The 26,252-nt window shown below is 59.1% G+C and overlaps 1 protein-coding gene across 8 annotated transcripts; it reads left to right on the forward strand.

Moving 5' to 3' along the window:
• The first annotated feature begins 10,179 nt into the window (after nucleotides 1–10,179).
• Pdgfb (platelet derived growth factor subunit B) lies at nucleotides 10,180–25,680 on the forward strand. Of its 8 annotated transcripts, none has more exons than XM_005003856.3 (7): nucleotides 10,180–10,313; nucleotides 17,550–17,646; nucleotides 19,764–19,853; nucleotides 20,448–20,653; nucleotides 21,722–21,866; nucleotides 23,878–24,031; nucleotides 24,274–25,680. In XM_005003856.3, the coding sequence occupies exons 1-6, from the start codon at nucleotides 10,251–10,253 to the stop codon at nucleotides 24,003–24,005; spliced, it is 729 nt and encodes a 242-aa protein (XP_005003913.1). In that variant the 5' UTR covers nucleotides 10,180–10,250; the 3' UTR covers nucleotides 24,006–24,031; nucleotides 24,274–25,680. The 8 variants fall into 8 exon arrangements, with proteins under 8 accessions (XP_005003913.1, XP_003470553.1, XP_013008530.1 ...); XM_003470505.4 differs by having other exon boundaries at nucleotides 23,881–24,031; XM_013153076.2 differs by lacking the exon at nucleotides 10,180–10,313 and adding an exon at nucleotides 10,612–10,772.
• The last annotated feature ends 572 nt before the right edge of the window (nucleotides 25,681–26,252 follow it).

The following is a 26,252-nucleotide window of genomic DNA, read 5'->3' on the forward strand; positions in this document are numbered from 1 at the left end:
TGTGTGTGACCTTGGGCAAGACACCTGGCCGCTCTGGGCCTCAGCGACTCATAAAAGGTCACCCACTGAAGCAGGTGACTCCTGAAGGTGTCTTCTAGCAAACCGTGTGGGATGCTCAGGTTTTATCGGTGCAAGCTTCTGAGACTTCAGCCCTCTGGCTTCCGCCCGCCCATCCTCAGCAGCAGCTAACTTGTCCTTCTAAAACTGTGAGTCAGGCTCCCCCGCTGGGCACTGGTGGGACATGGGGCTGCCACACAAAGGCAAGGCTGTGGCCTCCTCCCCTCCGGCCCTGGCTCTCTGCTGACCCACAAGCGCCTGTCCCAGTCACCTCCCTGCAGCCGCACGGGCCTCCTGGGGATGCCTGGATCTGGCCAAGTCTCTCCTCTGCCCTAGAGGGCTTAGCCCCACCCAGGTCTTCGAATAGTTCTTTCTGGTGATCCCAGCCGCAGCTCAAATGTCACCCATCTGAGTGGCCTTCTCTGACCCCTTCACCCACTCGGCGTCTCCATCGCACTTGTGATTTGTCTTCTTTGGGCCACTTTCTCATGACTGAAACCGTCTTGCTCCTTTATGGTTTACTGGCTGTTCCTCTTCTGGACTGTCACCTCTGGGAGGACAGGGACACCTTGCCAAGGCTGACCCAGCTCACTGCAGGCTGTCCAGAAGACACTTTGGTGACATTCAGGGAGGAGGGAGGAAGGAAGATTCACAACCTGTGAGCCCCATGAGGCTTGGAGCCCCAAGAGTGCCATAGCCCCAGACCCGGAAACCCCCAGATCTGACCACTGGCCTGGTTCTGGGGTGACTTCATCGCTGCAAAAAGAGGGCACAGGGGCAGGAAGCGGAGGACGCATCAGATGGGCTAAATTTAGAGTGTTTGATTCAGCCCAGGCGGGACAGTATTCCTGGAGCCCCCATTGTTTGTGAGGGGCCAGAGGGCAGGCTGGCCATTGAATGGGGGCCTGGCCATGCCAAGGCGCCTGGGCATGCGGGCTGGGGCAGGGGCGTGGCTGCTCCCACTGGAGAAGCAGACAGACCAAGGGTCAGGCAGAGCGGGTGGGGGATGGGCTGCCCCTCAGATGCAGGCTAAAGGTGGGAAGGGGTGCTGCTCTGGTGAGGAGGGGTTCAGGTGGTCCTGGTCACCGGCCAGAAGCTGCGTGACCGCCTGGCAATCATTAGTCTGCACCCCACCATGCCACTCTCCTGGCTGTGACAGGAATGGAGCTGTCAAAGGCCACACCAGGGCCCCGACTCACAGCCTAGGACAGCAGCACCAGCTGTGCCCCCTGCCCACACCCTCCCACCCTGACAGGTGCCATGAGCTCCTTCCGTGACACAGCCCTGCTGTCCCTACCGGGCCAGGCAGCTGCAGGTGACAGGAGCCTCAGCCTGCACAGGCTCTAGTGCCCATTACCATGGCAGCCAGGGGTCTGGGCCTGTGAGAGGAGCCTGGAGAGAGGGCCTGGGGCCGGCTGGCTTCTGACCCCTGGCCTGCCAGAACTGGGCCTGGCCGAGCTGGCTGGCTAATCCCGCTGGCCCTCTCGGTGTCCTGTTTCTGCGCCCACTCGTAACCAGGCAGCTCAGGGAAGGTGGTGATGGGATTGTCCTTGATTCAGGGCCACCTGGTGGGTGAAGGATCAGCAGGCCAAATGCCTGGGACCTTCCGGCCGCTGTCCAACTCCCCTGTTCCTCTCCGGCATGTCCCACTGAGGCTCAGGAATCCCTCAGGCCACTTGCCCTGGAAGTGAGGGGGAGGGGAGCAGAGGTCCCATGGACTTGCTCTGCACCCTGATATGTGACAGGCATCAAGAGAGAAGACTCACGATGCTCAGAGCAGGGTCCCTGCCTGCCCTCTTTCCTCCTCCTGTCTCAGGGGGTCTTGGAAACGACCCATGCTCCAGATGAGTAAACTGAGGTGCAAGCCAGGTTCCCCAGACCGTTCTCTGCTCCACAGCTCTGTCTGACCGTCAGGCCTGCCCAGCCCGGGTCTGCAGGAACTGCGTCTCCCTCCCAGGCCCCTGCCCTGCCCTCCTCTTGATTTCACATCATGACTCATGTTATCATGTTCTTGGGGCTGAGTAACCACCTGAGTTATTTATACTCTGGCTTAGCAGGCTTCCTTCCCTCCTCCTGGCTGGCCGAGCCCAGGAGGACGAGGTGGGGGTGGCGAGGAGCCTGGGAGAGGGGGATGCAGCTGAGCACCCCCCACATCCCCTCCCCTGGGGCACCACCCCCGTAAAAGCACCCAAAATAACCATGACTGGCCCAGCACAACAGGATGGGCTTGGATCTATGGCATCGATACCTAGGATCAGGATAGTTTGGGGAGGGGGGAATTCCTTTCCAGAGCGAGTCACCCGTCTGGAAAAATAAAGAAGGAAAAAGCTGAAAAATTTCCTTCCATCAAAACAGGAAGGAGCTGGGGCGGTGGGGGCGGGCAGGAGAGTCGGGGTGGAGGCTGCGATGCGTCCTCTGTAGTGAGGTGGTCTTCAGGGCGGGGGCTACCGTTGTCTGAGCATAGAACTCACGGGCTGTGCCCTGGGTAGCTCCCTCTCTGGTCATCGGGGTCACCTGGGGGCGTTTCCATCCCGGCTCCCAGGCTGTGTGGTGTGCAAGTCTCACTCACACCCAAGTCACAGACACGCTCACGCTCCCTACACGGGAGTGTCTCGCTCACCCGGACGGCCACACAGGGCCTCTGTCTCCCCGACTTGTTCTCCTTCCTCCCCCAGCCCTGTCCTGGGAGTCCTGGGGGAGGAAGTCCAAGTCCACTGCCATCTCTATCAGCAGAGTGGTCCTGGGGAGGTCACTGTCCCCCTCTGAGCCTGTTTCTTCCCTGTGGTCACAGCGGTGTGGTCGCCGCCAGGCTGCTCCCTGAAGCCAATCGTGAGGACTGAGTGAAATCTGCAGCCCACAGCCACAGTCGGGCCAGGGAAACGTGCCCGTGGCTTCCCTTTCCTGAATGATCGTAGGCAGCAGCCCATTCATTCATTCATCCATTCGATCAACCCCACCTCCAGATGTGGCAGGTTTTAGAACCCCACTCCCCCAGGCCACGCGGCGGGATGGCCGGACGAAGAGAGCGCTGTTCTCACCCAAGGGAGAATGAAGGAGGCCACCTCAGGGCCTCAGATGGAAGCAGTGGCCCATTTTCCCTGCGCTTTGCAGCTGGGACACTGGTGATGATCTGGAGGCTTCTGCAGGGATGCGCCAGAGACTGCGGGTGTGTGCACTCCAGAAGCCTGGCCGGCCATGGCAGTCACCACGGAGGCCAGCAGTCACTCCCTGGGCTGCCCTCCCTTATGTAACTGTGCCTCAGGGCGTCTGTGCAACTGTCTGCATCTTCCCATCTGTCTTCACACCTGCCTGCCTCGGCCTGTAGCACCACCTCCAGGGCAGGGGGCTCTGCCATGGGGAGCTGGCACTGCTATGCCCAGTTCTTCATGAGGACAACCTTATGGGCACCATGCCCATCTGTACAGTTCCCTCCCCAGAGGGGGTCTGGAACCCCCATTCCACAGGTGAGGCCTGGACTCCGCTTCTCTAAGCTCTGGCTCAGCTTCCTCCACTAAAAAATGGGAAGAATAATATATTCTTCCTAGATTGTAGGGGGTTGATGCATCAGTCGTAACCCCCAGAAACTAGCATTTGACTTTAATAAAAGACGTTTGGGCTGGGAATTTAGTTCAGTGGCTCAAGTGTGAGGAGGTCATGAGTTCAATCCAAGGTACCAAAAAAAAAGAAAGAAAAAGAAAAAAAAGACCTTTTATCTATTAAAGGAAAACGCTGCAATCTTAAAAATAAACAAATAAAAGACTTTCCTTCTTTATTGGTTCACAGTAAAAGCAAGAGATACAGAAATACCCCATAGCAGCCTGTGGGTTGGGCACTGGGCAGTTGTGTCCCCTCTGCCTGGGGATGGGTAGAGAGGCCACCAGGTGATGATATTGGCACATGCTGCATGGGTTCGAATCATAGCCCTGCCCCGGGCAGAGCTGCTGGAGGCCTTGGTTTCTCTGCCTATGAACGACACCAGGACTCAGCTCCCCAGGCGAGTCACACAGCGAATGGGACTGCGTGCACCCCAGACCCCGGAGCAACTGCCTGACACACCAAGTGCCACCCAGCGCCTGCGCTTATGAATATTGATGGAGGATTTGTGACTTTTACGCTGTGGCTGGCTTCCCATTCTTCTGACAGGCCTGCCACATTCTCGTTCCCGCAGTTACAAATAGTTCCCTCTGGCAAGCTGGTTCCCCACCAGGAGGGGCTGCCTGCTATCTGCCGCCACTCCCTTTCGGGACCCTCGGACCCCCAGGAAGCACATCCTAACCCACCCTGGCCCCCCACCTGGGGGCAGCAACTGGCCTCCTACCCTGGGGTGATAGGTGAGTCCTAAGCCTACCCCCAGCCCTGCACAGCCTCCCCCTCACCTGCTGTACAAATCTTGACGAACCGAAGGCCAGGCAGCCCTGATTCAGGCCATGGTGGGGGCATCACGAATCAGGGAGAAGGTGGTATGTGGGCTCTGGTGCCACCGTCTTGGGCCCAAGGCTGGCAGTGACTCTTTTTGCTGGGTGATGCTGAGCAAGCTAGAACACCACCCTGAACCTGAGTCTCCTCCCCTCCAAATGTGAATGGGATTAGAGTGCCAGCCGGCAGGCCATGTGGGGAAGACTCCGCAGGCCTCTCCTGGCCTTGCTGGCAAAGGGCAATAATGTCCTACCTCCACTGGGGACTGGGATTCAGGAAGAGGCGCTGGCTCTGCCAGGGAGGCCAATGGTTATTACAGTGCCGGAAGCTGGAGGCGCCTCTGGGTTGGCCTAGGCCTGGGCTCCAGCTAGGTAGGATCTGGCTGGGCCTCTACCTTGCACCTGGGACCACTGGTGTCAATCTGGTGGCTTCTACAGGGATGTGCTAGTGGCTGTGGTGTGTGCATCCTCCGAGCACTTTGCCTGACCGTAAGAGTGAACTTAGGATGGGCCTTAGAGAGCAGCTCAGCGATAGCCCCTCACTTCCCAGCCCACCTGGCCGGGCTCCCTCACTCCAGGAAGGCTGGACTCCAACTCCAGCTGCTTTCCAGGCAGGTAGACATAGCTGCCCGTCCAAACACCCACATCCTCTTCCTCGTCTGGAGCCTGGAGGAGCTAAAAATTCACTGGCTTGGCCCTAGGAAAACAAACAAAGCTTCCCTACCCTTTGTACACAGCCCAGGCCCGAGGATGCTCTGACAGGGCTCGGGCTGGGGTCTGTCTGCCTGCCTTCCTGGGGTCTCCCTGCAACTCACCGTGTGGCAGCCGGAGACTCACCAGGTGGGGACCCTGTGTGGACACAACTGGCCGGGATAAAGGTGGCAGCTTTTCCAGCCTTGAGCCCTTTTCTTAGCCCTGGCTCTGGAGCTCAAAGACTAGGGAGTGTGTAAGGCTGCACACATGTGTTCATGCACACAAAGCTTGGGGTGGTAACAAGGACCACCGCCACTTTCGGCACTAAGTATTGACTAATCTAACCCAATGAGGTGGGTGCTATTGGTCCTGTGCTTTACAGATAAGGAAACCAAAGCTCCGAAAGATTACAGAATTTGCCCAAGGTCACACAGCTAGCCAATGGGTAAAGCAGGGCTTTTGCTCAGGTCGAAGACTCTTGCACCCTCTTTGAGCTTCACTTTGCCTAGCTGTAAAATGGGTACATATGATGGCAACAGCTTCCTGCCCAGGAGACTGTGGGTGACCCAGTGCAAAAGGCCAGGAAGTGCTTTATCCATTGGGAAGGCCTCCTGAGCAGGGAGGAGACACCAAGGGCTTAGGACAGCCAGTGGTCCCCAGATAATGTAGCAGTGGAGCCCGGCCTCTGCTGTCACACAGGGCCCTGGCTGGAAGATGCCAGACCGCCCTGCCATGGCCTTGGCAGCCCTGCTCCCCCTCTACCAGGTGGACAAAGGAAACCCGCCTGGGTCAGTCAGGGCCAGCACTTCAGTACAGAGGGGGATGCAGCACAGAGCTTTGCTACCCTGCTGGACTTGCGGGCCTGGGACCGGAGTCGCCTTTCACAGCATCTCCTTGCCTGCCCCTGGCGCAGTCCAGCGCCCACTCTGGGGTTAGGATGATCTTTCTGGAGGGAGCCTTGGATGTGACTGAACCCATTTAAAAAGCCTGGGCCCTGGCAGGCCCACCCTGTACCTACTCAGGGTGCACAGCCTGCTGCTTTTCCTGCTTGGTTCAGAACCCTCAGGGCAGGGAGGGGGTGTGCGAGGGTGCTAACCCACCCCAGGGCCTCCAGAACACAATTCCTCAGCAATGGGCTCTGAAACTCCAGGTTCTTCTTTGGGTTGTTGGAAGTGGGGTGGAGTGGGGGGAATGCCCCGAAGCCCCTGTGCTGCTCCAGTTTAAAGTCTCATGCTGCAAACCCCTTCCTACCTCCTGCCACCTTTTAGGAAGGGCCTGGCATCTCTGTGCCACCTGACCATGATTCAGAGGGAAAAACAGGCAAGGTGTTTTCCTCACTTATTTGTTCTTTCAGGGAGTATTTATTGAGCACCGACTGTACACAAGGGCTACATCCTTTGCTCACCAAGAGCTCAGTCTAGGATGAGCAACTTTGAGACAGTACCATGGAGCACGTGCTATGGGGCCCAGAGTGAGCGCCAGGCCTGTGGGCTTCCTGGAGGTGGTGCCAGCTACAAACTCAGCAGAAGTAAGAGATGGAGAGTTTGGGAGAGGTCCCATCTGCAAGGTAGGGTGCAGGGCAGTGTTCCCCTCGGCACGGCATTTGAGCCAAGGTACCAGGTGGCCCCGGCTGCTTCTGCTGGTCTCTGTCAGGCCGCCTCTATCTGCTCAGACATCTGCATTCATCACGATGATTTGTGACCCTGAGTGCCAGGACTGGGTCATTTCATTCTGCAGTGCTTCACACGGGGCCTGCACACAGCAGATGCTCAATGCTGCTGCTCAGCATGGCCTCGCCCACCCTCACTACATCCCTGAGCCGTGCTGCGTGCCCCTGTAGTGCTCCAGACAGAAGGCAGAATCCTGCTGCGCCAGTGATGTTGGGGGAAGAGAGGGAGTGCGTTCACATGTATTAATGCACTCATGCTCACCGAAGCCCTCGGGAACGTGTGTCACTGTTGAGCCAGGGGTGGTGGTGCACACTTGTAATCCCAGCTACTCTGAGGCTGAGGCAGGTGGATGCTAGTTCCAAGCCAGCCTGTGCAACTTAGTGAGACCTGGTTTGAAAGTGAAATTTTAAAAAAGGGGTAGGGATATAGCTTAGCTGCTGGTTGAATGTGCTTGCTCAGCATGTATGAGACCTGGGGTTTAACACCCAGCACTACTACCAAAAAACAAAACAAAACCAAAAAAAACCCTCAAGTTGTCATGCCTGTCACAACACCTGCCAGGAAACAGCACATCTCAGCAGTCAAAGCACGTGATTCTGTAGCTGGACCACCTTGGTTCAGGTCACGGCTCTAGCACTCTGACCTTGAACAAATTGCTTGGCCTTTCTGTGCTCAATTCCCTGCCTGTGAGACCCGACTAACACAGCACACAAAAGCACTGCCCCACTGCTCAGAGAAAGAACGCGCCCGCTCGGGGTCAGCCCAGTGGTAATGGTAGCTATGATTCCTCCACTTGGAGTCAAGGATGCAGGTCAAGGTCAGTATTACCTGGCTGTCTGATGGGACAGGGTTTTTTAACCTCTAAATCTTTAGACATACAGTGTGTCCATGATCCTTCCCTGATCTTGTTTGTCACTTTGTCTCCTGGTGTATCTGTTTACTCAGTTCTATCCAGGGCAGGGCCAGAATTAGCATGGACTGTGTCTCATCTGAGCTCGGAAAGTGGGCAAAATTCTTTTGCAACTGTACTGAGAGGTACAACTCACAGCACGAATCTGTCCTGATATGTGGGTACGCCCATGAAGCCTCTGCCACAAAGACAGCAAACATTTCCACCACCCTAAAAATTTCCCATGCCTCTCTGAAATCCTTCCCCGCCCCTGATAGCTACATCCCCAACTCACTGAGGGGAAAAGCAAGGTACCGAGAGGTTAAATGGTTCTCCGGGAATCACTCGGGTATTGGAACCAAGGCCACCTATGCCCAGGGTGCCTCCCAGCCAAGGAGCCGTGGCACTTGGTGGGGAGGAGGAGCGTGGGTGCCTGCAGCTGCTGGTAGAAGAGGCCACCTGGGAAGTCTTCCCTGGCCGGCTCCGCCCGAACAGGACCATGAAGAGGCTTGGGTGCTACTCAGGGTGTGCCTGTGTGAGGAAGGGCTGGCACTCCAAAGGGACGCATGTGGCGACAAAAGGCAGGTGACAGAGACAGTGTAAATGGATGAGATCAAGATGCCCTGAAGCCAGGAGACTGGGCGACGCAGTCTCCTGCGGGTCCCGTGGTGGGTGCTGGGCTTGGCGTGCCTGCGTGTGACTGTGTCACTGTGACAGTGTGACTGCTGGAGGCTGGGACACAGCAGCTCCCTGAGCTGGGAGTGGAAGGCGTTAACTGTGAGAATGCTGGTGTGGGTGGGCAGGCCCTGGGTCTGCAGCAGGGGGCTGAGGGAGGTAGTAAACATCAGGGAAAGGCAAGATCATGCTGCCAACCCTGCCAGGATGCTGCAGGGTTGTGGGGGTTTGTGTGACTTTGCAGTTCCACAAATCCCAATTCAGCCTATGCTGGCAGAGTCTGTTGTGTGCCAGGCAACCAGCTAGGAGGAGGAGACAAGGACCGGCTTGCAGCTGAATGGTACGGCTGCGGGGTTTGGAGCATTCACCTTGTGGTTGGCTCCTGCTGGATGCTTTTTGATCTTTCTGACGTTTCATGCACACAATGAGCAGCTCCCACTTTGAGGCTAGATGGAGGAGCACAGAAGGAAAGTGACTTGCCCAAGGTGACCCAGCTACTCGAGCCAGACAGGCTCTGATTGAAGCGGTCAGGCTGCAGAGGCTGAGTCCTTCCTGAGTGAGTCTTGGCCTCCAGGCCTGGTCCTGAGACCCCCCCCCCCCGCAACCACGTGGGCACCTAACCTGTGGAGATCACTGTGTTGACGTGAGGCTGTGGGTCGCTCCCAGTTCTTTCCCAGGGGCGGGATTCGCTGACAGCGGGACTAACCAGGGCTGTCAGAGACCCCCTATGTGCCCCGCCCTCGCCCCAGGCCCTCCTCCAGCTCTGCCCCCCCCTCCTGGCTCTGACTCCCGGCCAGAAGAGGAAAGGCTGTCTCCACCCACCTCTCGCACTCTCCCTTCTCCTTTATAAAGGCCGGAACAGCTGAAAGGGTGGCAACTTCTGCAGTCGGGAGCGGCCCGCCTGCCTCCCTGCGCGCCCGAGCCCCCAACCCCCGCTGCTTCCCTGAAGGTTTCCCTCCGGCCGCCAGCGCCCATCTTTCATTCGAGAGAAGGAGAGATACTTTGCGCGCACACATACACGCGCAAAAGAGGGGGGAAAAAAGCCCACCCTCCAACCTAGTTGCAACGGGAAAGCCGGAGCAGCCGCAGCCCGCAGCCCGCAGAGGACGCCCAGAGCGGCAAGCCCGCGGGCAGACTGACAGACCGACTCGCGCCGCGTCCACCTGTCAGCCCGGCAGTGCGCGCAACGGGAACGCAGCGCGCGCCGAGCAGCCGTGCCCGCCGCCCGGGCCCCGCGCCAGGGCGCACACGCTCCTGCCCCCCCACCCGGCCCGGGCGGGAGTTTGCACCTCTCCCTGCCCGGGTGCTCCTGCCGCCGCTGCAAAGACAACTTTGGAAAAAGTTTTTTGGGGAAGATTTGGGCTTTGAGGTGCCAAGCCCTGAGCTTTTTGATTTGGGGGACCTCTTCAGAAAATGTTGCAAAAAAGCTAAGCCAGCGGGCAGAGGAAAACGCCTGCAGCCGGCGAGTGAAGACGAACCATCGCCTGCCTGGCGTGTTCCTTTTCCTCTTGGAGGTTGGAGTACCCTGCGCGCCCCCACACGGCTAGACGCCTTGGCTGGTTCGCGACGCAGCCCCCCGGCCGTGGATGCTCACGCGGGCTCGGGATCCGCCCAGGTAGCAGTCTCGGACCCTGGTCATCCCCAGCCCCCCAGCGACGGAGCCGGGGCCGGGGGCGGCGGCGCCCAGGGGCCATGCGGGTGAGCCGCGGCGGCGGCTGCAGCGGCCTGAGCTCCTGATCGCCGCGGACCCGAGCGGAGCCCACCCTCCTTCCCAGCCCCCCACCCTGGCCGCGGGGGCGGCGCGCTCGGTCTACGCGTCCGGGGCCCCGCGGGGCCGGGCCCGGAGTCGGCATGAATCGCTGCTGGGCGCTCTTGCTGTCTCTCTGCTGCTACCTGCGTCTGGTCAGCGCCGAGGTGAGTCGCGACGGCGGCGGGGGCGCTGGTTCCCTGCGTTCACCCACCCCCACTCCTGGCCGCCCCCTCTTCTCCTGCTGTGAACTTTGGACCTCTGCAGCTCGTGAGCTGGGCGCCCGGTGACCCAGAGGGCTGGGAGGCAAGGTCCGGAGGAGCCAGATTCTAAGGGGAAGGGGCAGCGGCGGCTTTCTTGCCAAGGGGCGAACCCAGATCCTGCAGCTCCCTAGCGTCTGGACAGGGTGTGTGTGTGGAGCCCTGCCCCCTCCCTCAGGAACCCGAGAGTCAGCTCCATCCCTGGTGGGGGAGAAGAGGTGGGGTGGAGCCCAGGGCAGAAGACGGCGGCGAGTCCTCCCAAACCCAGGTCGGCTCCAAGGTGGCCTTCGCGTTTGTCCAGGACCCACACTGCTGGGGAGGCGTGAGCTCGCACGCCTGTGACATCCATGCCGACCTTTGGCGAAGGTTCGGGTCTCGCCCTGGCTTCTGCTCTAGGTTGGGTTGGGCACCTCGGGGCCACGCAGAGCATGCCCGACACTCGCCCCAGGAGCTGTTTGTGGCCTGAGCGCGGGGGTCCCAAAGAGAAACAGGCAAGCAGCCAGGCGCGGGTGGGCTTCGGGCGCCTGGAGGGATAGGAGGACCGGGGCTCTTCAGAAATCCAGCCGTCAGGGGGAGTGCGCCTAAGGCCCGCCAGACCTGCGCTCGCGCCCCCGAGGGGAAGCGCCCCTCTCCCCCCCGCGTGGAGGGTGCAGAGGGAGCGCGCCGCCTGCCAAAAGCTCGCTGACAGCGAGGTGGGGCGCGGGGACGTCTGCGGAGCGATCGGGTCGGATCGGCGCCGCCACCCCTCCCGGCCTCACGTAGCAGTGAGTTGGCAAGTCCACCCGGAACCCAGGTGGGAAGGGGCGGAGCCGGGCGGCGCGAGGTGCGGGCTGCGAGGGCGGCGGAGCGCGGCGCGCCCGGGTCCCGTCCCGCCTCGGCCCGCAGCCCGCGCCAGGCCGGTCCCGGGAGGGCCACCGCTCTCGGCCTGCGGCGAGGCGCAGGAGGCGGGCGGCGGCGGCGAAGGGGTTAAGGCGCTGAGCTGTGAGGCCGCGGCCCGGCCTTGGGCCGCCGCCAGCGCAGGTTGTTTTGACCACGGAGGAGCCGTCGCCGTCTCCTTTTGTTCTCGGGGCTCCTCGAGGGCCGCCGACCGCCGGTCCCGGGGCCCCGCCCTTCCGCGGCCGTCCCCGCGGCCCGCACCCGGGAGGGAGGACGCGGGGCTTGGCCGGATCGCCTGCAGGCCCCTCGCGACGCGTCCTCCCCGCCTCTCCCGCAGCCACCCGGGTCGCCGCCAGCTGTTGGGGAAGGGGACGCCGGCCGGCTCCAGCTGCCGCCTCGCCGCGGGACCTGGGCTGGCCCAGCGCCAGGGCGTCCTGGGAACGGAGGCGCCCGCGGCTGCTCTCCGCAGCCCATCCCGCCCGGCCCCCCGACTCGCTCACTCACCCCACGCATGCACACTCCTGGCCGGAGGCGATGGTGCGCTCCGGCGGGCGGGCGCGCAGAGCGACGGGCACGCACTACCGTGGCCAGGTCGCGCGCCCGACGCCGCCGCCACGCCCGTGCACAAGCGGGCCAGACGCGCGCGCATCGCACACGAACGCACGCATGGCCGCTGCACACGCGGCTCGAGTACACGTGCGCGCACACCCACGCACGGACACAGGCACGTAGAGTCCCAGTACACTCGGCACCAGGTGACCGCCCCCGCGCAACAGGTGGGCCCTGGCACCTCGCCGCCTCTGTAACGACCCCGTTTCCTTCCTGGGGCTCTAGGACGGAATAGAGCTCTCCTGTTAGGTCATGGAACCGGGGCAGTTTTCTTATTATTTTTGTTTTTGCCCGGTCAGGCTAGCTTCGCACCCCTCAAATCTTAGTCCTCAGAGATTGCTTTTATTTTCTTTAAAAATGCTCCCCTGTGGCAGAAAATGGCGTGGATTTGACTGAAGGGCACGGGGCTGTCCCGAGCGTTTCTCTTTTCAAGGTGCCCTCATGGGGATCTCCGGGACAGCAGGGATGCTTCGCGCCACTGTGGAGGTCGCTCCCACCCCGAGTGGTTCCCTCTTGGCTGATCCCTGGTGCTTGGGACAGCCCCTCCCATCCCCCTTGCACCTCTCCTCTCCTACACCTCCTCCTGTGTGCATTTGGGGTGGAGGCCTGGGAGTGCAGAAACTCAGCTTTTCAGCTCCCTTGAGTTCCAGCAGCCTGGACCACACCCCTGCAGGGCCTGGCCATTGTACTTGCAGCTTTGCTGTTTGTGAGGCACTTTTAAAAAATAAATCCTGCACAAGCTCTGTGGCCCGGGGCGAAGGGGCCTACTTGGTAGTGTGAGAAGCTACCTCCTGGTTGCCTTTGCAGGGAAACTCAGGGAAGGTTGCCGCAGGGGGGTGGGTCTGAAGCTGCCCATGCCCTTGGGCATTCTTGCGCTGAATCTTCTGAAGGCCTCCGTAGCCGCGAAGGAAGGTGGGAGCCGTGAGGTGGGGTCAGCCGGGGGTCTGCAGAGCGCTGAGGTCCCGTCCGCATCAGCTGAGCTGGCTTCCCGGAAGGTGACTCCCACTGTCATGTGATGGTCTTCTGCCCCAGCACCCTTCTGCCGGGAAGCAGAGTGGGGGCCCATAGCTTCAAAATACCCAGCTTTTCCTGGTTTTCCGATGGCCTGAGGGGATAGGAAACCAACTTGCTGGAATCCCCCAGCCCTGGAGGTGTGCAAGGTCAAGGTCAAACAGAATTTGAGTCTTTGGTGCTAGAGCCAGGAAGTGTGCCTGAGAGGTTAACTCAAGGTGTTTACTGTAAGTGGCTGGCAGCCTTCTCTTCCCCTCTTCCAGATGTTCTTTCTGTGGCAACTCTGCATTTTCTGGTTGATTCTGTTGTTTACTGTCTTTCTCCATGGGACTGTAGACTGCACCTGAGTGCTTTGCTCTGAGTCCCAGCACAGTGCCTGGAGATTGAACAGTAAATGTGGCCAGGACAGTGAATGAAGCCAACCATGTGTTTCTCCTCCCTGTCTTGGGTCCTGGACTGTCAGGATTGGAAAGGACAGAGAACACACAAAAGGAAGAATCAGACTGTCTCTTTCTAGCTGGGCCTTGGTTTCTGCCACCTAACACACACAGGAGCAGTCTGGGTCAGCTGAGAGTTTCATGGACAGCAGTTACTTGCCTGGGAGCTGGGATGCTGATTGCTATGGGCTGCCAGGATTGTGGGCTGCTCCTGAGTTCTTCTTGATCTGGCATTTTTTTTCTTGCTTCAGCAAGAGGTGGGCAGGTCAGTGGGCTGGGCTGCTGGAGGAAGGGAGGCTGAGCAGGAGGCGGTGTCCCAGGAGCCATGAGGAAGGGAACTGCTTTTGGGAAAAGCTGGTGCAAAACTGTTTCTGTGGTCTGCTTGGAGAGGGCTTCTCCAAGGGCTTGGCTTTGGTATCCGATCTAAATAAGGCCTGAGAGTCCTAGGCAGGCAGGCAGGCAGGCAGGCAGGCTGGAGGAGGCCTTGTCAACTCCTCTCTGCCAGCTGCAGACACCACCCTTGGTTGCTGAGGAGTGTGGTGTGTGTGTGTGTGTGTGTGTGTGTGTCTGTGTGTGCACGCTCTTGTGTGTGTTCTCCTGTGTGTGCTGGGGCCCAGGTGGAGGGTGGGGCTCGAGCCCCTTTGATCTGCAGCCTGCTTGGGAGCAGGTAACTCACCTGGCCTCACACATGCTGGTGCCCTTCCTGCCTCCTGCAGCTGGCGTTGGGGGCGGGGTGGGGAGCAGGCTGTTTGCCTTGGCTCCCAGGGCTGGCTTTGCCCCAGCTGTTTGCTTGCCCTCACCCTGCCAGCAGCCCCAGACCTGAGATCTAGGGCAGCTTCTTCAGGGTCTTCAGCTCTTATGTCTGTGGTGCCCACCTGGAGGCCTCCAGAACCTGGAGGTGACCAGGAAAACCAGGCTCAGAGCTGCTCACCCACCTACGCTCAGTGGGGGGTTCTGACACTCAACAGGTGTCCTGCAAGGGTCCCCCAGGGCATTGCTTCCCAGAGTTGAGCACAGGCTGGCTGTTACCGCCCCCAGTCCTGCCCGGAAGGGACCCTTCAACCCACACAGGGCCAGCTGGTGTCAGTGGGACCAGGGTGCCACTTCCTGTGGCCCGGCACAGGGGAACAGCGCAGTCACGTGCCCTCCCATAAGCACGGGACTCTTCACCTACCCACTGACCTCCTTAAAAATGTCTCAGGGCATCTGTGCCACTTGCTGCTGTCCTCAAAGGTGCCATGATGAAAGAAGGAATCATGGTGACAATGAAATTCTTAAAGCACTTGTCATTTGGTGGATTCTCTGCTGCATGCAATTGTGCCTTGCAGTGACCTACCTGGTCGAGGTGTTTCTAGCTCAGTTTCTAAGATGAAGAAGGTGAGATTTGCGATGGTTAAAAAGAAAGGATCTGCCCTGAGGGCCCAGGTTCCCCTGGCATCCGAAGCCCTTGCCCTCTGACCCCTGTGCTCCTAGTGTTTGGACCAGTGATGTTTTATTTTGCAGCATTGTCCTGGGCCTGCTAGATGTCAGTATTCGCCTTAGTTGTGGCCTCTGAAAATGTCTTCAGACCCTTCCAGGGTCTTACCACTGCGCCTGGGAGTAAAGAGCCTGACAAGGGCCTTAATGGTGCCAGGGCTACTGGTGTCGGAATGGAGGAGCAACCCCCCCATAGGGGGCAGAAAAGTGGGCGGGTTCCGGGGCCTGGGAAGCACCCAGTTGGTCATCTACACCTGTGGCTGCTTATTTAATTTCTCAAAGCCTCAGTTGTCTCATCTGCAAGATGGGAATAAAAATAATGCCAGCCAGGCTGGTTGTGGTAGCATACACCTGTAATCTCGGGAGGCTGAGACAAGAGGATCGCTGTGAGTTTGAGGTCAACCTGGGCTACAAATCGAATTCAAGGCCAGCCTGGACTGCATAGTGAGACCCTGTCTCAAAAAGACAAGAAAAAAAAGATACTGCCAGCCTTTGAAGATTGGCAGTTTGTCCTGCATTTTGCTCAGCCAGTGCCTGGCTGTGGTCACCGGTTGGTGATATGAGTTGTGGTGGTGTCTGGGGGTTTGGAGTGAATGTTGGGCATCTAGTGACCTGGTCACCAGCAGGAGGCATAGCAATGGCCTCCCTGCTTGGAGGAGAGGATTTTCCTGAGGTGAGGGAAGAACTTCCCAGCTGGCCCTCGTGTGTGTGTGTGTGTGTGTGTGTGTGTGTGTGTGTGTGTGTGAGAAGCATGCGGAGAGGACCAGGGACAATGCGGTGATTTTGCCAGCATCCATGTGTGCATCCCCCACCTCTATGCTCTCTAACCCGGACCTTTCTCCATTCCGTCTCCTAAGCCCTGAGTGGGTTCCAACAAGTCAGCTCCTCTACATCATAGGTCAGGGCCTGGGGCCCCCAGGGGTCCTGTTGGGGGTCTCCTTGTTTTGCCCCAGCTCTCTAGTGGGCAAGCAGAACTTGGCACAAGCTCCAAATGTCATCTTGGTGGGGCCTGTTGAATCATTACTCCACAAACACTCCTTACCCCCCTTCTGGGGGTGACCCAGGGTGGCCAGCCTGGGCATCCTCACTTTGTTGTTCCTCTGCTGTTGCTTCCACCCTGAGGCAGTGTTAGAATCAAATGAAATACTTTTCAACCTTCTTGATCGACTAGTGAGAGTGAGGATCAGAGAGGGACAGTGACTAACCTGAGGTCACACAGCAGCTGGTAACAGAGCTCTGTGGACTGGCATTTCTGTGTGTCTGACAAAAGTCGGGGCAGTGGCCTTCTCTGATCTTCACTGGACACCAGCTGCCAGCCTTCTGTCCCATGGGTTGGGTGCTTGATCAACAATCAGAGGGCACCAAAGACATGGTCTCTTCCCCTGGATTAGGGAGCATGGGTAGGATGGGAAGGAGGGACCCTGATCTCAGCCCAGCCCCACCTCTCTTCCCCAGCCTCACAGCAACCTGAGGCACAGAGGGGCTGCCAGCTGCTCGGTGGAGGAGGGGTTTCAGGAAGGAGATTTCCAAGGGGCCTCGTCCACCCTGGTCCTGGCTCTTACAGCTCCCAGCCCACAGTGTGGGTCAGAGCCACACAGCTGCATCCTGCGTAGCTTTGGGGGGCTGAGATGCTCCCTTCGGCCCCAGGCAGTGCGAGAGCCACAGGAGCTCAGTTTCCAGACTGTAGTCCCAGGGGTGCTCAGTGAACAGAGGCGGGCAGGGCTTTCTCTTGGCCTAGGGAAACTGAGGCACAGTGTGGTGTGCCCCAGTGTTAGGCCGCGTGGCCCTGCACACTTTGCCTGAATGTGTGCGGCTGTGTTGGGGCAGAGCCTCCGGGTGTGTGGCTGTCCACGGTGGCTGCCGATGGGACTGTGTGTCTTGGTTCTCTGTGCCCTCTTCTTCCTCTTGGGACTGTTGGCCCCAGGCCATTGGGTCTCCCAGGCTCCCGGGGGATGCAGCAGCGACCTTCCTATCAGGCCTGTCTCATGTTATTGCAGGACCTGCGGTTTCCCTGGAGGAAGCCTGGCTCCGAGCAAGGCCTGTTAAAGTGCTTATTAAGTTTCAAGTGTGTTTGGTGACAGGCCAGAGGGGCTCTAAAAATAGGGGTTGGCCGGGCATGGGCATGGGTAAGCTTTCAGGTTTCCCGGCTGGGAAGGATTCCCTCCTCTCTTTTGGGTGCGAGTCTGAATAGGCATGGCTGGAACATGTGGCCTCCTAAGACCGTAGGACTCTGCGGAATCGCTCGCACCTCTTATTCCCCGGAGGCTGGGGTGCAGGCTCTTGTCACAAAGGCTACAGCTCTGGTGAGCTTTCGTGATAATAGGCTGTTGGATTCCGGGCAGAGGGTGTTCACTAATTGAGCCTCTGTTTTTTATCTACAGAATGGGGTACTTAGATCACCTGTGATACATGTCAGTTGTCCTTAGCTATCAGATTCGGCAGAAGCAGATAGGAACTGGGTTGTCGGCGCCTCCCTGGGCCTGGTAGTCTGATGGGGAGACGATGTTGACAGGCAGGTCTAGCTGGCAGCAGGCTGGGGCTCCCGGCTGTAGGGTGGCGCCAGGGTAGTTTCAGAGCTAGGTCTTGGAGGTTCAAGTCCCCAGGGTTGTCAGCCCAGGTCCTGCCTGCCCCAGCCTGAAGGGGCCCAGAGGAAGTTTCCATAGAGAAAGTCAGTGACTGGGGAGAGGGCCACCCCTGCCAGCTCACTCAGCACCCCCTGGTATCTGCCTGGCAGGGGGACCCCATTCCCGAGGAACTCTATGAGATGCTGAGTGACCAGTCCATCCGATCCTTCGATGACCTCCAGCGCCTGCTGCACGGAGACTCCGTAGGTAAATGAAATCTTCTAGCACTCTGATCTCTACCGGGCCTTAGGCAATCTGGGGGTTGGGAGAAGGCAAGGCCACCCCTCCATGGACGTCTAGGGGCCCACCGTTGCCCCTCTGCAGTGCAAAGAGGGTTGACTACACCCACCCAGGGTGGGCATAGGAGGCAGATGGATCAGTACCTGGGACCTAGGGTGTGGCAGGAGAAGCACCCATGTGTCTCTGGCATGGTTCTGGGGCAGAGCGGGCAGGGGGAAGGTGCCCAGGACCTCCACCGAGTGTCTCTGCAGGTGTGGGCACAGCCGGGCAGGGCGGTGCCTCAGGAGCCGTCTCCCTGCCCCTCTGGCCCTGGGCCCAATCTGCGAGGTCTCTTGGGGACACCTGGCCCGGACCAGCCCGCAGCCCTGCCCATGCCCAAGAGCGAGCCCAGCGAGTGGGCACGTGCTCGGTGGCACACACGTGGCGGGGCCGGCCGGCGGGCTGGGCTGGGAATGTATTTATAAACGCTGTCTTCAGAGCAAATTCCATTCTATTCTAACCTCTGGCCTGGTCCCTGGAGCCTCAGTCAGCACCCCCCTGCACCCCCGGGTCCCCTTCCCTCTGGGGTTCTGTCTCTTTGTCACTTTGTAATCCTTGCCCAGACGCTATCTACGGGGGAACAGCATTTCCTGCCTTTGTCTCCTCTCCCTGTTGGGCCCCTGGCTCCTTCTCAAAAGCATTCCCGGGCCCTTTCAATCCTGCTTGCACTGGGAGGCGGTGAGGCAGGCAGGAGGGGGCCCCAGCTGGGCCCACCTATTGTTTACCAGGGCCCCCACCCAGTGTCTCCCACCACCCCCAGCCCTGTGCCCGACTAGCCAACCCTGGCCACACAATGGGGCAACTTCCAAATTTAGCTTTTCTGCCATTTTTTCCAAGGTCCCCGCCACCCTTGCCGGCCCTCCACACCCCTGGTGGGGGTCAGGATCTTGGACGTGAGGTTTTCAATAGCCGGCCTGTTTCGAGGCAGCCATGTGGCTATTTTTTCCTAATCGACTTAACCTTTCCACAAAGCCCATCTTTCCCCATCTCCTCCCCACCAGGGACATTCCAGAGATGGCAGGGAGAAAGGAAGGGAGAGGGACAGACAGACGCAGACGTGGGAGCCGTCCTGCGGAAGTCGACCAGTCACAGGCTATACTGCAGGACGGTCTTCTCCAAACAGGATCCCCTGAGATCCTGGACAATGGACAGCAGCCTGCAGGGGCCTTTGTCTTTGACAAGGACATGGGCTGGGGCAGGGTGTGAGCTATTGGTGCCAGGGGAGGTGGCCTGGGCTTGTCTGTCCCCAGGAGGCTTGAATTGGCTTGGGGGCTCTGGCCCCATCAGAGTGACACAGGGGCCCTCCCCCTTCAAGTTCAAGCTCAAAGCCTCCTCCCCAGCCTCACTTCCCAGTGGGCAGCTCTGGCTACCCTTTCTAGAGGAAGGTGATGTCCCCGAGGAGTGCTGGTGGCACTGAGGTGAGAGTTGGCCAGACTGGAGAGCTTAAAGAAGGAGGCTGAGAACGAGGGGGCAACCCAGGCCTAGCGGGGCACGTGGCACCGAGTCACCAGCCTCTTCTCCGCCTTCGGCCACCACCTCTGTCCCCTCCGCCCCCTCTCTGGCCTGCAAGGCCATTGTCCAGGCTCCAGAGGGGCTGTGATCAGGGCCTGCTGCCCCCCTGGGGATTCTGGGAATTTCTCCATTCAGCACTTCCTATGGGAATGCTGGGCGGAGGGGCACTGGGAACCGGCCTGCGCGCAGGCCTGCGTGGTGCTGGGGCCTTGCCCCCCCCCCCCAGGCTGAGGAGGGTTCGCTTACAGTAGCAAAGGGGAAGGTTATTTTTAACTCCGTGGATACGGGTTATGGCCAGAAAACGTGTTTGAAGAACCCAGAGTGGGGGTGGGGGCACCCTGAAGATGCAGCCAGGCCCCACCACCCCCGAGCTTGGCCACCTGGAGTTTCCTGGGCAGCTTTGCCCAGGGCCAGGAGCCCCGAGTACCAAGCTGTCCTGGGGTTCGAAGAGCAGGCCACCCGGAGTCCCGTGGGAACCCCGCACAGCGTCACCATCAGCCCTGCAGAGTGAGACCCAATGCTTTCTCCCGCAGATGAAGATGGGGCCGAGCTGGACCTGAATGTGACCCGGGCCCACTCAGGACGCGAGGCAGGAGGCTCATCTCGCGGGAGGAGGAGCCTGGGTAAGACCCAGGGTCCCAGTCGTGGCCCTCAAAGTTTGGGAGCCCGAGGAGGAGAAGGCGGGGGCAGTATGACTCCAGGACTGCCCCAGACTCCCTTCCCCACACTCAGGACACTGTGACAGCCTCAGCGTGAGCCAGTACAGCCCCTGTGCTCCTGATAGCGCTTCTTAAATAGAGAGCTTCTCCTGTGTGTTCCATACCGTACCCCTGGAGGTAAACCGCACCAGACAGTTTCCCAGAGCTGCAAACAAGAGCCCAGAGAGGGTAAAGAAGTAGGTGAGGTCACACAGCTTAGAATTGGTAGAGCTGGGGAGCCCCTAGATCTTTAGGCCTCAGAGAAGCTCGCTGGGGCCTCCTCTTCTTCGCCCACCTGAGGTCTCCAAAACCCTGCAGATGTGGCCAGGGGAACCTACAGGGAAGAGTCAGGAAGGTCCCTTAGCTCCATCTGTGACATTGGTGGGCTCTTGGAGCCTCGGTTTCCCTGAGTGTCAGTGACAGGAGCCCCAGCAGGTGAGGATGGGCATTGGCCATAGGAGGGGGGGAGGAACTCGCAGAGCTCTCTGGCCATGAGATGCTGACCAGCCCCTCCTGCAGGTTCCCTGACGGTGGCCGAGCCAGCCATGATCGCCGAGTGCAAGACGCGCACGGAGGTGTTCCAGATCTCCAGGAACCTCATCGACCGCACCAACGCCAACTTCCTGGTGTGGCCGCCCTGCGTGGAGGTACAGCGCTGCTCCGGCTGCTGTAACAACCGCAATGTGCAGTGCCGGCCCACGCAGGTGCAGCTGCGGCCTGTGCAGGTGCGAGGTCCCGTCCCCTGCCTTGGTGAAGTGCGTGTGCGTGAAGGTCCCATCCCCTGCTGTGTGCGTGAAGGGGGATCCTGCGGTGTCCTGAGCTCTGCACCATTCGTTCTCCAAGGTGGCTGAAAGCCACAGCAAGAGCTTTTCCAGCTCGGGCTGGGTGTGGGCACCACCATGCTCTTTCCCAGGGGTGAAGTCCCGCGATGCCCCTCAAAGAGTCTGCCAGTATCTGCCACCTCAGATGCCCTGGAGAGCTCCTCAATATTTGGATCTCTCAGAGAAAGATTCAGGCAGGGCCCCTGCACACTGTCACCTGCTCATGTCACCTTGGCAATCTGTGCTGTGTCACTTCTTTTCTGGAGGTAGTGGGCACATGGGCGTGGGTGTCAAGGCTGTTTGTGCCAGGGAACCCCAGGAACGTGTCTTCTGATCACGTGGACAGGCTTCTGCACCCGAGGACCCCTGCACCCATGTGGGTTGGCTGCACTGCCAGGTCCATGCTGGGGGCTCAGCACTGTCCCTGGCTGAATGCTGTCACCTGCTTGGCCACACACAGCTGGTGGCCTATTCCCTGCTCCCTGCCTACCTTCCATCCCTGGCCTGGGCCCTGTGCTTGAAATTACAAATGTCCCTCTCCGGCTGGCCACCGACTGTCATGGTGTCTCCTGTCCCAAAGGCTTCCAGTTCCATGCAGGGACACCTGACCTCCCTTTCCCGCCGCCCTCCTAGATAAAGCTCCCCCTTCCTTTCAGACCGCCAGTGGCTTCTGCCGCAGCCCCTGGCCTTGGCCACTGGCGTTCCAGGAATGAGCACACTGCAGCTCCATGCACAACCCGGAAATGCCTTTCGTGCTCTCTGGGGGCCCCTGGGGGCTGCAGCAAAGCCACAGGCCAGGTTGGAGGGCTTGTTTTGATGGAAAAGCTCTGAGAAGGGCAGAGGGCAAGGCCTTGCTATTGTTTGGGCCGCAGCAGAGGCGAGCAGGCCAGCGCAGGGCTTTCGAGGAAAGTTCTGCCTTGGGCAGGCACAAGCCTGGGTCTCTACAGAGCGGTTTGGTGTCCTGTCCTCCAGGTGAGGAAGATCGAGATCGTGCGGGGGAAGCCAACCTTTAAGAAGGCCACGGTGACCTTGGAAGACCACCTGGCCTGCAAGTGTGAGACGGTGGTGTCTGCTCGGCCTGTGACCCGAAGCCAGGGGGGTTCCCAGGAGCAGCGAGGTAACCTCCTTCCCAGGGGTTACTCTGAATGTTTGACCACAGCCTCCTTTTCCTGCAGCAGCTGGGGTCCCCGGAGGCCTGAAGGCCCTATACTGAGAAGTAGCCCTCAGCTGGCCTTCTGGCCTGGACAGCAAGCAGTCCCATTCATTCATGCCACCCTGGCGGGGCTGTATCCTTGGGCCAAGCCTTTGCACGTGCAGGCCTCGGGATCACATTTCCCCCAGCTCTTCATGAGCCGGGCTCCTCCTAGAGGTCTGCCTTGGCTACAGATGCTCTGCAGATGATTGGACAACTCACTCTCAGGATAAGGACTCCAATTAATTGCTTGTGGCCTTACATCAGGAAACTAAGACCAGTGAGTAAAACCACTGGAGAATCTTAGCTCCAGATATGGAAAGGCTGGTGACCAGTCCAGGCTCCCCAGTGGATTTGGCTGCCTTGGGAGGCAGTGAGCTCCCCATCCGTGGAGGTGTGCAAGGGAAGGCCAGACGCCCGTGTAGCTGGAATGTGACTGATGGGGTTCACACATTCAACAGATGGATGAGTGGCATTAGAGTGGTGTCCGTGCCCGTGGATTGCATGAGTTTATAGCTGGCATGGATCCGGCCCTGCACATTTTACAGAGCAGGTTCCTGAGGCCCAGATGTGATGATCTCTTGCCCAAGGCCACACAGCCTGTCCCAGGCAGGGATGTGGCTGGAACCAGGTGTCCCAAAGTTCTGTTCTTGGCTTTCACCTGTCTTCTCATAAATTTCTTTTCCTGTGGCCTTTGTAATCTGCCCTTTGCACTGAGCTACATTCCCAGCCCTTTTTAAATTTTTTTTGGGACAGGGCCTCACTGAGGCACTCAGTTGCCAGGCTGGACTCTAATCTTGCAGCCTCCTGTTTCAGCCTCCCAGAGTGCTGGGGTTTTTATATTCTGCACTGTGCCTTGCAGTCCCGTGTGGTAATCGAGGCTGCTGGAGCAGATGGTAAGGGCCTAGCTGAGAACCCCGGGTTTGTAATGACAAGATTCAGGTTCTTTGAACCTTTTCTTCCTTAAGCACATCCAATAAGGATCAAATTATTAAGTGAATACAATTATATGAACATTTTTTAAAAAATCAGAGCAGTGACAATTTTGATTGCCAGCACTTTTTTTATTGTTAGGGAGGTTATTTGTTTATTTATTTTTGTGCCAGGGATCAAATTGACAACCTCGCACTTGCCAGGCAGGCGCTTGTGCCACTGAGCTCTATCTCCACCCTGGTCAGGGTCCTTCTTGCCCTGACCTTTTATTAATGAGCATGAGGCTAGGGCTGCTTGTCTGTCTCTGTGCTAAGGGGCTGTGACCAAGGGGCTGGTCAGGGACAGCTTCAGATGGGCGCGCTGTAAATGAACCATTGACTTCACGCTGTAACTGGGGAGTCACGTTCAACCAGTAGGTGTAGGTGACTGGAAGTCCAGCCAGCTTAGTGGTAGCACTTCTGACAACAATGGCAGCCGCTTGGGACACTGTCCCTGGCTGGGCTGAGGCTCAATCATGTGTTCCACACTGTGCTGGTCAGTGTCAGACCTCCTGAGACCCACTGGGTCTTCCAAAGGTTCCTGCCCTGAGTGCATGTGGCCATGCATCTGCCTCCTTCTGTCACAGCTCGAATGCAGGCCAGATTTAAGGGGCAGGAAGTGAACCCCACCTGTCCGTGTGTCACAACAACAAACTGGAAGCCATGTTAAACCCACCCTGTCAAGCACTGCCCAAAGAACTTCACCAGCATGCTTGTTTCTCTCACCAGCCTTGTGATGCTGGATTGCTACCCATTTGACAGATGGAGAAACTGAGGCATAGAGGGATTCAGTCATTCTTCTTAGACATACAGAGCTGGTGAACAGTGGAGCTGGGATTGGAGCCCCAGTGACCTGGTCCCCAACTCCTCTGCTGTCCCTTGCTTAAGCTCAGGGACAGCCTCGGTGAAGAGAGACAGAGCCCATGGTTGTCTGAATTCTGCTGATAAGCTCTCTTTTTCTCAAGCAGCCAGGACGCCCCAAATTCGGACGGCCATCCGGGTGGTGCGAGTCCGCAGGCCCCCTAAGGGGAAGCACCGCAAGTTCAAGCACACGCATGACAAGGAGGCCCTGAAAGAGACGCTTGGAGCATAAGGGCGGCAGGAGGAGAATGTGGGCAGGTGAGACCTGGTGGGGAAACTGAGGCCCGGGCCCTGCGATTCCTTTCCCTTAACCTGTGCCCTGGGCCGTGGGGCTGGTGGGGTCAGGGGCTCTGGAGACCCGGGCGGCTGCGTCCCAGCCCACTCCGAGAGACCAGTCTAGCCGTCACATTACCGTGTCCGAGCGCTCGGCGGTCTTCGCCGGCTCCCTGGCCTGGCCCAGGAGCCAGCTCTGACCTGGTGTCCCTCTGCTCCGTCCACAGGGTTATTTAATATGGTATTCGCTGTATTGCCCCCATGGGGTCCTTGGAGTGATAGTGTCGCCCCCTCGTCCGTCTCGATGCCTGATTCGGACGGCCAATGGTGCTCCCCCCGCCCTCCACGCGTGGGTCCGTCCCCTCCACACGGTCGGTCGTCAGTCCTGCCGGCAGCCCTGCCCTGCGGCTGGAGGAAGAAACAGGACTCCATCACTCCTGCCTCCCTCAACCCGGGGAGAGCTCGGGGCAAGAGCAGACAGACTGGTGGGGACGGGGCTCCCCGCACAGCTGGCCCCAGGAGCGCTGCACCTCCAGGCAGACTGTCGCCCGTCCTGAGACTGAGACCATGTGGGGAGCACAGACTGGGGGAGCCCCTCCCGGTGCCCAGATGGCCGTTGCCCTCCGTCAGCTCTGCCCACTCAGCGGCTTCCTCCATCTCCTCTGCATGAGATCCTCGGAGACCGACTCACCCTGCCGGGGTGGGTGTCCGTGCGCCCCCTCCAGCAGATGAAGTTTACAGATGAAGTTTGCTGTTCTGGTGAAAGCTGATGGCGACCGGGGGACCCCGTGCTAACCCCCCAGTTCATTTCTTCCTCTGTTTCCTTTCATTTCTCTACCTCCACCCTGCAGCTTCCACTTCTGGCCCTTCAGTCTGTATGTTCTACCAATGGCTCTTGGACCCTGGATTGAGACCCCAGTCATTCTTCTGTAGGACAGAAGGCCAGGGGCCAGGGCGGTAGGAGACCTGCCTATCATATTCTAACCTAGCCGAGACTGCCGTGCAAGGTTGTGCAGGGTGTGGACTGCACAAGGGCGCTGCATGCAGGGAGCTCTCTCATACCCTACATCCGACCCGTTTGTCTATTTATTCTGACAGTTTCTGGCAGATGGAGGTCAGGTGTCTGAGGCAAGGGATCCTCTTCCTAATTCACACAAAGGCTCCATGGGCACCGGCTTGTGTCCCTGCCCCAGCCTTCTGCCTGGGGTAGCCGGACAGGAGTGAACCAGTGGTGTGTGGGCCGTCACCTCCATTCCCCAGGCCTCAGCGCCAGCTGTTTCCTTGTGGGCAGATGTGAGAAGCCCAGGCCAAGGTCTGGGACAGGGGAGCCCCTCTACCCGCAGCCCCCTCTCCCCACTTTGGGTTCTTGGAGCCCCACCTGGTGGCTCCACCCAGGACCACAGCGGGTAGGTGTGGGGCGGAGAAAAGGGAGAGGAGCCTGGCAGCCCCTCGGTGCGGATCTGAGCTCACTGTCCCGCTGTGCTTGCCCTCTCCCCACCGAGATCTGCTTCCTTCAGTTTGTAAAGTTGGTGATTATATTTTTGGGGGCTTTCCTTTTATTTTTTAAATGTAAAATTTATTTATATTCCGTATTTAAAGTTGTAAAAAAAAAATAACCACAAAACCAAACCAAATGAATCCGCCTGAGGTCTGTCTGTTGGCATCGCGCGTGACAATTAACCTTTCCGCCTTGGCAGGCTCTGCCAACAGCTTGCAACGTGGTTCTTCTCGCTCGGGCGCGAGCACACACGCATGCGCAGATGCACTCACACACACATGCGCACACGGCCTCGTCGCCAAAGGAGGCTTCTGTGTGGCGGGAGGGTGACCACTTAGCAACTCTGCCACCCCAAGGCCTGCACTGTACCTGTCCCAGACATTGATGGACCCTGGCTTCAGTGTGGCAGGTGGAGTAGGAGGATCCCCAGGGACTGCGGGTTCCCAGGCAACAGCAGAACGTTGGGCCTGGGCTCTTGTTCAGCCCCGGCCTCTGTGTGGCCTCTGGAGTTTTGTGCTTTCTCTGGGAACCGAACCCTGGGCCCCACGCATGCTTTGCGTGCTCGGTCAGTGAGCTAAGCCTCAGTCCCACCACGCTTTCTCTTGCTCACAAACACTTGGGTACCAGCCATAACAAAGGTGCCAAATGTGTTCTCGGTCACGCCTGTAGTGTAGACTGCTGTCGGGGAGCCCAGGGGGTGGGGGATCT

This window comes from Cavia porcellus, unplaced genomic scaffold (assembly GCF_034190915.1).
Source record: "Cavia porcellus strain 051 isolate PalLab524CR breed Dunkin Hartley unplaced genomic scaffold, mCavPor4.1 scaffold_40, whole genome shotgun sequence".
Taxonomy (NCBI): domain Eukaryota; kingdom Metazoa; phylum Chordata; class Mammalia; order Rodentia; family Caviidae; genus Cavia; species Cavia porcellus.

What these genes read in the sequence shown, in the direction of transcription:
- Pdgfb (XM_013153075.3), top strand. Translation starts at nt 17,020, where the DNA reads ATGTGGCCTCCTAAGACCGTAGGACTCTGCGGAATCGCTCGCACCTCT. An exon ending in TCACAAAGGCTACAGCTCTG is followed by an intron (nt 17,119 to 17,549) that starts GTGAGCTTTCGT and finishes TCTGCCTGGCAG; the next exon opens with GGGGACCCCATTCCCGAGGA. An exon ending in TGCAGCTGCGGCCTGTGCAG is followed by an intron (nt 20,654 to 21,721) that starts GTGCGAGGTCCC and finishes CCTGTCCTCCAG; the next exon opens with GTGAGGAAGATCGAGATCGT.